Source organism: Crinia signifera, chromosome 2, assembly GCF_055691185.1.
Source record: "Crinia signifera chromosome 2, ASM5569118v1, whole genome shotgun sequence".
Classification (NCBI taxonomy): Eukaryota; Metazoa; Chordata; class Amphibia; order Anura; family Myobatrachidae; genus Crinia; species Crinia signifera.
The window spans coordinates 64,204,474-64,216,838 of NC_139218.1; the positions used below are offsets into that span (position 1 = coordinate 64,204,474).

Genomic DNA, 12,365 nt, shown 5'->3' on the forward strand with positions numbered 1-12,365 from the left:
TGATTCAATAAAAAAATCGGGTCGGTCGCATCGCATGCGACCAAATCGCATGCGATGCGACCGTTGCGATTTTTCCGACACGACCACCCCGATGGAAATCGGTGTGGCCGTGCTAGGAAACAAATTTGAATGTTCACCTATAAATTGTACCACACCGACTCTTGTAACTCAGTATGTTCAGAATTGAAGCCTTGTGTTGGCGGTATTGGCGGTTCTCTGTATTTCTTTGTGTAAATAAAGCTTTTGGACTTTGGAACTCCATGTAAGCTGTTTGGATTTAACAATTAGTTTACTTTAATAAATATCTGACCATTTCTGCTAAAAAGATTTTAAGACCTACATGTTTCAAGCTTGAAGACCAAGGCCACTTCTTCATACAGTATTGTTTCAAAGGTTTATACTGGTGTCCTCAACTACATTAGCAGACATCTTTCATTGTTGGTTCATGCTGAATTATTTTCTGACACATGCACGCGTGTTTGAAGTATAGAGCAGCAAAGCAGAGCAATGGACATGTTTGCTATCATTAATGGGATTGATGTCAGGAGACCAAAAGCCACTGCTGGAGATGTTGCTGCCATCTAGAACAGGCAAGTCACTCATAGACCACCAGAGATGGCTTGTCAACATTCTATCATGTTGACAGTTTGGCAGTGTCGACATGCTAGGCATGTTTCCATTCTTATATTGCCATTATTAATTTCCAACATGATAAATGTTGACCTTGTACCCCTTGGGTTATTAGTCATTTGTGATTGCAATTAGTCTATGTCTTTCTTATACTACTTTTAACTTCATACAGGGCCGGTGCAAGGCACCTAGGCGCCCTAGGCAAACCTAAAGGATACCGCCCCCCCCCCCCCCCCCCCCCCCCCCCCAAAAAAAAAAAAACTTACACCACAACACTTCCCCTGCCACTGAGCAAACTGGGATCGCATAACAGAAAGGTTGATATAATTAGCCTAAAGGGGTGTAATAATAACAGAGAGGATGATATAATTCGCTCCCTGCATATCCCGCGGTGCTGGCTCCTCCAAGCCACCGTGGGGTCTGCCGCATTGGGAGTTACGCCACTGGCGTAGGGGAAGCCGGGTAGCAGCGGGCGCACATAGAAATGTATGGACAATCAGTGATTGGCTGAGAGCTCTCAGTCAGAGAGCTCTCAGCCAATCACTGGCTGTCCATTCATTTCTATGTGCAGGGTGGGTGCATGATTATACTATACTGGGCAGTGGGTACACAGCTAGTCCCCCAGGTAGGTGCATGATTATACTGTACTGGGCAGTGGGCACACAGCTAGTCCCCCAGGTGGGTGCATGATTATACAGTATAATCATGCACCCACCTGGGGGACTAGCTGTGTGCAAACTGCCCAGTACAGTATAATCATGCACCCACCTGAGGACTAGCTGTGTACCCACTGCCCAGCTAGTCCCCCACACCAGCAGCTGCCTACTGTCTACAGACAGACAGTGATTATTTAATTTATTATTAATTCATTACAGGCAGCCAGCACTGACTGTTACAGCTTAGCTGGGCGGGTGGGGGAGGGGGGCGGGCGGCGGCTCCGCCACCCTCCAGAGATCTACAACTAGGGAAGCCAAACATTGTGTGTCCAGGCTCGAATTGAGGCTGACACTTGCCGGCGGGGGCTGGGGCGGCCGCCGCCCGCCTCCGACGTTTGCCGCCTGCTGCTGGAGCTGATGACTGGGCGACGGGCGGCAGCCAGGGATGAGGAGTGGAGTGGGACTGACACTGTCAGCGGCAGGCGGCAGCAAGGACCAAGGTACATGGGTGGGCGGGCGGACTCAGACGGGGGAGGATGAGACTCACCTAATAGCTGCTACGCTGGCTGCAGCTTCTATTTCAAAGTTCCTCTCCACTGCGGTAGCGTAGCTTCCTGCTGCTGCTGCTGCTTCTTCTTCCTCCTGCAGCTCACTACCGCCCTCCAGTGTCCGGCGCCCTAGGCAAATGCCTAACCTTGCCTAGTGGTGGCGCCGGCCCTGACTTCATATCAACTCAACCAGCATAGTGTTCTTTTCCCTTCTCTCCAAATATATTCCAGGAGACGTCTGTTTCCGTTTCATGAAATCTCCTAACTGAACTACATCAGAAGAAACGCACAGCTCAGAAAGCATTAAATAAAACCTGTTCTGTGTACTATTTCTTTTAAGCATGAAGCTGAACTCATTTCCCCAATTGTAACTTTTAACACACTGTAATATTGGTTGATGCATGAAATTGGAACCATATGCTCTGTTAGTGAGTCTCACCTCTTGCATGAGGTTGCGGAGGAATATAGTCTTCTGGCGCAGTGGGTCATGTACAAGACCATCAGAGAAAAAGATCATCCCTTGGGGGAAATTGTGCTGGGATAGCCAGGAGACCACCCTCTGTTTCTGCATGTCTGGTCGACCGGTGATGTAAAGAATAAGGTATCCGAGATCTTGCCAGTGCCTGAAAGAGAATGAATACATGTCTGAGAATAAGGTGGTGTGGTGCTTCTCTATCTTTAATCATTGAGCTATAATGTAAAGCTTATAACACCAAAATGCGCCAATAATGTGGTAGTTAGTTGTACTTTGAGACAGCATGTAATGTAAGAGGAGCTATACAAAGGCCCTTATTCTGATCGGTTCGCTCGGACCCGTGAACGGGCCGAAGCAAATGTACCAACCCGCACCTAGTGAAAGGATCACCGCTGCCGCCCATTCACCCGCTGAATTCGGCCAGTCCCCATGTGAACAGATGTTTTATGTAAACCATTGGATGTTTCAACGACCATCGAATGATGTGGAAAGCGCTTGCCCGTGCATGAGTGGTCTGGACCACTCGTACATTTGAGCAAAGAAAAGCATGGATATGGGCGGGCAGCTGACATCTGGTTAAGTCAGCTGTCCGCCCCCACATGCACGTCACAACTGCATTTCCATACGCACGCCCTACATTTTCATGGTAATGCAAATGAAACGAAGGGCATGCGCTTATGGTAATGAATAACAAAGGGAGGACAGGGTTAATCGCACAGGAAGAGTATACGTAGAGTTAGTGTTAGGTGACCCCTCAAATGATAGTGTTATATAAGTAAATATTTATGCTGAGGGTGTGCTATCACGGGACATAAGTTTGAAGCAAAAGACAAATTCTTGTAAAGCAAGAAAAGAAAAGGATGTCACTTTGTGATGCACCGAGAGAGAGAAAATTTAATAAGTAACCTTTATTTATAATTTTTTTTAAACTTTTGGCAAAAATATAAAAGACACAATAAACACATTAAACATAGACAAGTAAAAAAGGATGAAGATATCCTTGACTCGAAGGGGTCCCACTTCACAATGTTTTTATACGTATAAATGTCAACACTTTAATATGTGTTTAGTGCATTCACTGTTTCCAGAATAGGAACTGGTTGATATATATTTTCCCAGTTTTCAAGTACTAAATAGCGGTATCACTTTAAGCACCTATTAGGTTCAGGAGTGCCTGTATACCAATTTTGTCTGTGGTGTGAGGGTAACCAAAGATTTATGGTCTCACCCAGCAGGCTGGTATAATTAAAACATATGCAGATATGAGCGTTTATAATGTAATATGCTCAAAAAAGTATCAGTGCCAGAGACAGCAATAAGCTGTGTGGCCACTGCAATACCAGGATGGTGCTTAAGTGAGTGGTAATTTCAGTTCTCTGAGTCCGGTCTGTGAGCCGGGACAGTGGGATTCACAGCGTGTAATTGAGAAGCGCTGCGCCCACTCTCGTCACTCCGGCTGAGAATGACACAGCCGGCTCGCACTGTACTGCACGTGGGGGTCTGAGTCAGTCTGTGGGACTGTCAGCCGGTGTGCTGGGCATCAGAACTGCGGTGCGCACCGCGTCTGCCTGCCGTATGAGTGCTTGGATGCACGCCGCTGTGGATACTGCTAAATGGAGAGAAACAGATCAAAATGCATTCATGGGGGGAGAGGGAAGTGGGAGCACACTGCGGAGTGTACGGTCGGCGTACGCTTCGCCAGGTGGTCCTGACGAAGCTTACTGGCGAAGCGTACGCCGACCGTACACTCCGCAGTGTGCTCCCACTTCCCTCTCCCCCCATGAATGCATTTTGATCTGTTTCTCTCCATTTAGCAGTATCCACAGCGGCGTGCATCCAAGCACTCATACGGCAGGCAGACGCGGTGCGCACCGCAGTTCTGATGCCCAGCACACCGGCTGACAGTCCCACAGACTGACTCAGACCCCCACGTGCAGTACAGTGCGAGCCGGCTGTGTCATTCTCAGCCGGAGTGACGAGAGTGGGCGCAGCGCTTCTCAATTACACGCTGTGAATCCCACTGTCCCGGCTCACAGACCGGACTCAGAGAACTGAAATTACCACTCACTTAAGCACCATCCTGGTATTGCAGTGGTCACACAGCTTATTGCTGTCTCTGGCACTGATACTTTTTTGAGCATATTACATTATAAACGCTCATATCTGCATATGTTTTAATTATACCAGCCTGCTGGGTGAGACCATAAACTTTGGTTACCCTCACACCACAGACAAAATTGGTATACAGGCACTCCTGAACCTAATAGGTGCTTAAAGTGATACCGCTATTTAGTACTTGAAAACTGGGAAAATATATATCAACCAGTTCCTATTCTGGAAACAGTGAATGCACTAAACACATATTAAAGTGTTGACATTTATACTTATAAAAACTTTGTGAAGTGGGACCCCACGGAGTCAAGGATATCTTCATCCTTTTTTACTTGTCTATGTTTAATGTGTTTATTGTGTCTTTTATATTTTTGCCAAAAGTTTTTAAAAAATTATAAATAAAGGTTACTTATTAAATTTTCTCTCTCTCGGTGCATCACAAAGCGACATCCTTTTCTTTTCTTGCTTTACAAGAATTTGTCTTTTGCATATGGTAATGACCCAGATCAGGCCACAACGCCCCTCTCCACCCCATGCTCGGAAGGCCAGGAGCGAGCACTCGGTGACCGTAATTCTCGCCAAGTTCAGTCATTCCCTGTGTAGATATGCGCAAAATGGTTCTGCACATGCATATACGCACAACATCGGTACACTGGCCGAATTCGGGTCTGAGCGAAGCGATCAGAATAAGGGCCAAAATGCGTGCTCACAATGTGGAAAAATTGACTTTATTGTTATCCGTTCAGCAGTGCAATTCTCGTTTTCATTATATAAGATGAAAGTCTCTACTACATATCATACATAACTGTTATTGGTTTATACCTCACCTGACCACATCCACTGCTCCGGCTCTCACTTTAGGATCACTGCCCATGATGGACACACTTGCTGCAAAAGAACCATCTATGCTGAAAACGACACACTCCATCCCCCGGGGAAGCACAGTGAGGTAGCTCTGTGCGCTGCTCTGATCCCCCCTGTGGAGAAATAAAGTAGCGTGACCAATTTATATTCTTCACAACAACAGCCAATGAGCTATTAAACAGAACAATCATAATCATTTATACAAGCTAAAGCTTTGAGCTTACAGGACATTATTTTGTGTATACTTGTATTGGCTTAAGAATAAAATAAATCAAAGATATTCCAAAGTTTAGTGGAACCCGAGCCTGGGTACAGGTTAAGCGATGGTAATGAAGGACGGAACAATCGCTGTTCCGTCATTTCTCAGCATAGATGTTGTCATTAGTGATACCAAGGTGAGATATATGTCAGTCTGATCTGCCGGACAGTATCTCGCTCAGTCTGTACCCAGCTTAACATTGATCTTAATCAAAGTTGGGTTCCAGGGACTGAAACACACATATAGGTTGACAATGTCGACAATTATAATGTCAGCACACAAAATCAACAGTTATGCTGTTGACATTTTTAAAATGTTGGCATCCAGTGTTATGACATTGTTCCAATGTTGGCATATGAGTTAGCCTGCGTTTTGGAGGGTTGAGGTATGGTACATAGGGGAGGTCATGTTAGGCTGGGGATTGAGGGACATCTGGGGTTATGATGCGGAGGTCACGGCCACATGAATGCCCATAACCTGGAAGAAACTGCTGGAGCCATTATGAATGTTCGTAAGTCTTAAGGAGCCCATAGACGCTCCGTTTTTTTGCCGGCTCCGTTCTGTACTATGCGATGCGCGCTCCCGCGCATCACATAGTACGGTACAAAAAGTATGTGCTGCACATACTTTTTGTACTAGGTATACATCGGATCGGATCGCAGTGCATGCACAATGCATGCACAAGGGATGCGATCCGATCCGATGTGTACTTTAAAAGTACAGAACGAATCCGCAAAAACGGAGCGTGTATGGGGGGCATTAGAGGAGTCACTGGGTCAGGTGATACCTGGTGCACATAGAAAGGGGGCATGACCTAAGCTTACCACTTATCTGATGCAAAGCAGTCTAGAAATGTATATGAAGGGTAGATTGATAGGCCTAGTACATATGTGAATTTCAACACCTGCATTGGCCCAACGCATATAAAGGACACTGTAACCTTTGTCACACATGAATTACATGCTTGCGTCTGCTATAAGACATTAGTTACACAAGTTTGCATAATAAGAGTTCTTTTCAATAAAGGTTTCATGTATGAATGATGTCATATTCAGTGACATATCATTCCATACAGCCGTAGATCATTTGCCACGCACTGTATAACGGAATACATTAGCATTTTGCGTGCTCAGCTTTGTCAGCCACAATATGTATCAAAACAGTTCCAGCTGTTCCTTTCCATAGCACTTGGGTCAGCATCATAATCACATCTGCATAAGACACTTTGGATTAGTATGCATTGAGCATATGGATTCAGCAACCTTGCATTAGTAAAAGCTCTCACCTTACAACCATCTTGATTGGGTAGACGCCTACACCCAGCCTCTTATCCTCTGGAACGCTGTAAGACACTCGCCCGCTGCTGTTGGAAATCTCAGTGTCAAAGTAAACCCACCTTCCACTGGATGGTTCAGTCATGATCAGAACGTCCACCTAAACATGAGAGAAGTTTATAGGTTTTTAGACATATAGTTAAAAAAAAAAGAGGTTGGTCCTACCTGAATAATCAGAGATGATACATTTTGGATTTGCTAAGGTCAAGAAAATTAAAAAAAAGTTTTAAAATCTATATTACTATTTACTGTCCGTGCAAATATTTTGCCACTGAGAAAGCATGACAGAAGTTGCAGTATATGACACCACCTACAGGTTGAGCAATGATATTACAGGTATTTTGTATAAAACATCTGAAAATAATTTTGTCACATTTTATTATTCTTTTTTAAATGAACCTAGTCACTTTACAAACACTGGTTCCTGGACTCATACTTGCATGCTATTCTGTATTGTGGATGGATTGCGCAATTTATAGCACTACACAGGTTTTATATCTGAGCGTGTGCAACTATGGGTAATTGTATATGCTCAGTCACTTGTACACTAGCATTAAGATGAGTAACTGGGAGGCGATACGGTGCTCACACATATGCTAAGTGTTCTGAGGGGGTACTTTGTTGGTGTAAGATCAGAATCTTGGGCTACAGCTGTCTGATTTTGAACAGAACTATTGCACCAGCAATAAGGCTAATGCATATATGGCTGATATTAATGATGACAACTTTCAGCCTTATAGATATACTGTAGTCTGCAACTTTTCATATGTGCAAATATCCGCATTTTTGTATTGCTTGCAGTTCAGTATTTGCAGGGAACTTTTGCACAATCCTGAATTGATATATTAAGATTTCACTATCATAATGAGACAGAAGATTCACCCATATAGGCATAGCTGCCTACCCTCCTGCATTCTGCAGGATACTCCCTGAAATAGCAGCAATGTCCCTCATTAGTCTAGCAATCTCCCTTATTTCACCTAGCCAACATTACACTGTTACATTTTTTGGGGGAAAAGGAATGAGAGACAGATACATTTACACTGAATCATCAGCGCCATTTCCCAGCACTTCACCAAGTATAGTAGCTCTTACTAACTGCATTAGGGCTCATCTACATTTGGATAAGTAATTTTAAAAGATTCCTCTCAGATGTAGCAGTACGCACCCACGCTTCTAGGGGCCACGTTCACAATCTCTTTTCACAATCTCTCCATATATGGAACTAGACACACCTTTTGGGTGGAGCCCTCAATGGGGCACTGTGCAAAATTCTACTACCAGCTATAATCTCCCTGAAACCAGTTTTCAAAAGTAAGCAAGTATGCGTATAGGGAATAAGGATGACAAGAATGGGCAGGGTATTATTTGCCCTGGCTTGTTCAAGGGGCCCAGGCTAAGACAAATGCATCTCTCCACAGTACACATAATTTTATGGAGGGGATGTTGCCACTCCTCCCAGATCTGGCCATGCCAACAGAACAGAGGAAACGGGTATCCATTGAAGAAGCGGAGGGGGCAATGAATGGTGACAGGATTCCATAGTGAGATATTTCAGCTCATATTATGTGAATGTTCAAATATTCTCTGTAAAGTGATGCGCAATATGTATGCGCTATATAAGAAACTGTTAATAAATAAATAAAATATTAATATATAGTGTTCATTCTAGCTCCCTGCACCTGTCAAAACCCCTGCAGTTCCTCTTCCCTGCCTGGGATGTTGCTCTCTGCCATGGTGCTTCTCTGCTCTGGTTCTTCTATCTAGCATGTTCTGTAGTGGAGTGTGCTAGAACCACCGGAGCAGACATCAACACAGCTGTCAGGCAGGGCCGGTGCAAGGCACCGGAGTGCCCCAGGCGAGTTGGGGTGGGGGTATAAAAAAACCTTCGGCGCCGGCGTCCCTGCAGTGCTGGAGCGGGCAGGGGTGTCCCTGCCGCGGGGGTACCTGCGGCGCTGTCATTGTGTATAAAGCTGGCGGCGGCCGGCGGGGTCTCTGCAGTGACTAGAAAATAACTAGCGCTATGCTGGGGGTGAGGGGCGAACTGCCGCCCTCCAGGTGCCGGCACCCTAGGCAAATGTCTAGAGCTGCCTAGTGGTGGCGCCGGCCCTGCTGTCAGGAAAGAGGAACTGCAGGGGTTTTGACAGGTGCAGGGTGGGGTATGGATCGTTAGGTACACCAAAGGTCGACACTCCTTAGGTCAACACCGGAATGTTGACAGGCAGAAGGTCGACAGGGACTGAAGGTCGACAGGGTCCTTAGGTTGACCGGCGGGAGTTCAACAATGCAGAAGGTTGACACATTTTTTTTTTTTAGGCATCTAGATCTAGACGTTTAGTTCTGGACACTGTCTAACTGTGCGGCACCCCCCCTTCCCCCCCCCGCATCGCCTGCTGCTCTCGCCATTCTTCTGACATGGTGCCTCGCTATGTTCGGCACAATATTCTATTCTCCCTCCATGCCCTAGTGGATGGTAGGGCATGAACTACCGCCTGTTCTGGAACTACAGTGGGGAAAAAAAATAAAAAAACCTGTGTCGACCTTCTGCATTGTCGACTTTCCACCTGTCGACCTTCAGTCCCTGTCGACCTTCTGCATGTCGACCTTCCGGTGTCGACCTAACGAGCGTCAACCTTTCTTGTGCACAACCACATCACGCAGGGTGCTAGAATGAACACTAATATTATTTATATTCTATATTTTTCTCAATCTTACAGAGTGCTACAAGAATATAAGTTATTATACTGCATAGCTGCCTACCCTCCTGCATTCTGCAGGAGACTCCCTGAATTAGCAGCAATCTCCCTCTCTCTCTCATTAGTCTAGCAATCTCCCTCATTTCCCCTAGCCCACATTACACTGTTACATTTTTGGGGAAAAAAGGAATGAGAGACAGATACAGTTACATTGAATCATCAGCACCATTTCCCAGCACTTTACCAAGTATAGTAGCTCTTACTAACTGCTTTGGGGCTCATCTACATTAGGATATTTCATTTTAAAAGATTCATCTCAGATGTAGCAGTACACGCCCACACTTCTAGGTGCCACATTTACAATCTCTCCATATATGGAACTAGACACGCCCTTTGGGTGGAGCATGACACACACCCTCAATGGGGCACTGTGTAAAATTCTATTACCAACTATAATCTCAATGAAACTAATTTTCAAAAGTAGGCAAGTATGTATACTGTTTAAAGCTAACTATAACTATGTGCTATCATATTATGGCTGGGAGGGCGGCCTGCACTTTGCATTGTTAATCTGTACTGGTGTGGAACCTGTCGCTGGTTTCTGTATAAATGTTACTCTGCTCAGTCTCAGTTCTTGGGAACCTGGCCACCTTGATCTAGTATGTGAATATCCAGCTTTGAGAGCACCTTTTTTTAAGTCAGCCATACATGTTATGTTGGTTTTCATTAGCAATAGAAATGATAGTGTTTAGAGAATAACTTTGATTATTTTAAAAGAGAAATGTAAATAGATCTTAAAAGTAAATGGTAATGACCTTTTCTCCAGTTAGGGCTACCATGTCCAGTGGTCCATACATGAATCGGCCAACCAAAATCTGCATTCCTTTCTCCACGGCAATGACGTCATTGACTCTGTGATTGGCTGTGACATTCTGAAATTAGAAAAAGAAAAGTTTTCAACTGACTGAAGCAGAGTGATTTACTTCCAAATGTATATGCTGTCACTATAACTGAGAAGGACCTATGCCTTGTTTGTGAGGCTCCACATTCACCCTTGATATGGGGTACAGACTGCACGCTTTGTTTGAATTTCAAATCTAATGGTATTGGCTTAATATGCCAGCGGGGGGCAGCCATGGACAGAGGATTCTCAAGAGAGGTAAATGCTATATACACTTTCCAGTTACAGACCTTGCATTGGTAACAGAGAACCTAAGGGGCATTGTTGGAGATTAACTTTATTAAATGACATATTATAAGTTGACTTTCTATTTAACGAAAGGAAAAAAACACATACGCCAGGATTGGGTATATATGATTAAACATTCATAGGTTATTGTGACTGTGTAACATACACGCAGCTTCACGTGGTTCCTCTTTCGAAGCCATTTCTCCTGACGGCTGGACGGGCTCATATTCATGGTATCAATTCCTTCCTTCTGCTGTATCTGCACGCTCTCATAGCGCATCAGCTGAAAGACAGCGAGGGCTGATTAAAGAGGGCACTGGCGTCATGGCGTGTCTGAGCTGCTGCCAAATGAGTCCTAGTTATAATGTGATCAATAAATAAACCTTTTACAGAGACACATAACTGCACACTGGAGCTGGAATATGGAAAAGCAGAAAATGATCACACCGTAGTGCGTATTATCAGGCCAGTAATGGGCATGTTACTGAAAACATACAGAAACTAGATTATCCTATGTGTAATAGGCCCATTAGTGATCATAAATCAGCCCTTATACATCCTCATTACATTCTGTCAATACTGGACTTAGGGCCTTATTTTGGTTCATTCTTTCTGACAAAATCCTTCTTAGATGGACAAAACCATGTGCACTGCAGGGGGGGCAGATGTAACATGTGCAGGGAGATTTAGATTTGGGTGAGTAATTTTGTTTCTGTGCAGGGAAAATAATGACTGCTTTATTTTTACACTGCAATATAGATCTCACATTGAAGTAAAACCCCACCCAAATCTAATTCTCTCTGCACAAGTAACACCTGCCCCACCTGCAGTGCACATGGTTTTGCCCATCTAAGAAGGATTTTGTCAGAAAGAATGAACCAAAATAAGGCCCCTAATGTTGACTCTATTGTGCATACAAGGCCTGATTCAGAGTAGCATGCAGTGCCGATGTTCATGGAGTTAGAGATATTTTGCTACTGCGCATGCAGTAAAAGTACCTAATAGCTGCTACTATACAGTACTTGCGTTACACACACACTGGGGCAGATGTATTAAGCTTTAACAAGAGATAAATGCAAGGGTGATAAAGGGCCAGATTCTCTAAGCTTCAAAAGTGATAAAATGGAGAGTGATAAACAGCCAGCCAATCAGCTGTCAACAGTGTTTGAAAAATGTCAGACAGGAGCTGATTGGCTGGCTGGTTATCACTCTCCATTTTATCACTTTTGAAGCTTAGAGAATCTGGCTCAATGAGAGATAAACTTCCAGCCAATCACCTGCCAACTGCCATGTTACAGCCTGTGTTTGAAAAAAGTCAGTAAGGAGCTGATTGGCTGGACGTTTATCTCTCCTTATCACCCTTGCATTTATCTCTTGTTAAGGCTTAATACATCTGCCCCATTATCACAAATGTCTTGGAAAAGTGTTGGGCATTCTTGAGCAGTAACTGGGAGGTGGCTAAAGAGATGGGCCATCTTAAGGTCCATCTTATGGGCATGTTATGGGAATGTTGTGGTGGTGCCGCTGAGCAGGTTGCGTACAGTCGCACAATTGTTCACATTGCAGGCAATATTTAGATGCATGGGGAATGGGAAATAGCCC

The 12,365-nt window shown here is 44.6% G+C and overlaps 1 protein-coding gene across 3 annotated transcripts in view; it reads right to left on the reverse strand.

Annotated features, from left to right (window-relative positions):
- PITPNM3 (PITPNM family member 3) overlaps window positions 1-12,365 on the reverse strand; it is a 497,692-nt gene that overhangs the window by 11,632 nt on the left and 473,695 nt on the right. For all 3 annotated transcript variants that reach the window (XR_014470310.1, XR_014470311.1, XM_083172255.1), the window contains exons 13-17: window positions 10,930-11,046; window positions 10,390-10,506; window positions 6,830-6,978; window positions 5,249-5,398; window positions 2,274-2,457 (exon numbers count right to left, since the gene is read on the reverse strand). Coding sequence is in view for 1 of the 3 variants with exons in the window: in XM_083172255.1 (XP_083028381.1) it covers window positions 2,274-2,457; window positions 5,249-5,398; window positions 6,830-6,978; window positions 10,390-10,506; window positions 10,930-11,046 (717 nt within the window). In the remaining 2 variants the exon portion in view is untranslated. The remainder of the gene's footprint in view (window positions 1-2,273; window positions 2,458-5,248; window positions 5,399-6,829; window positions 6,979-10,389; window positions 10,507-10,929; window positions 11,047-12,365) is intronic.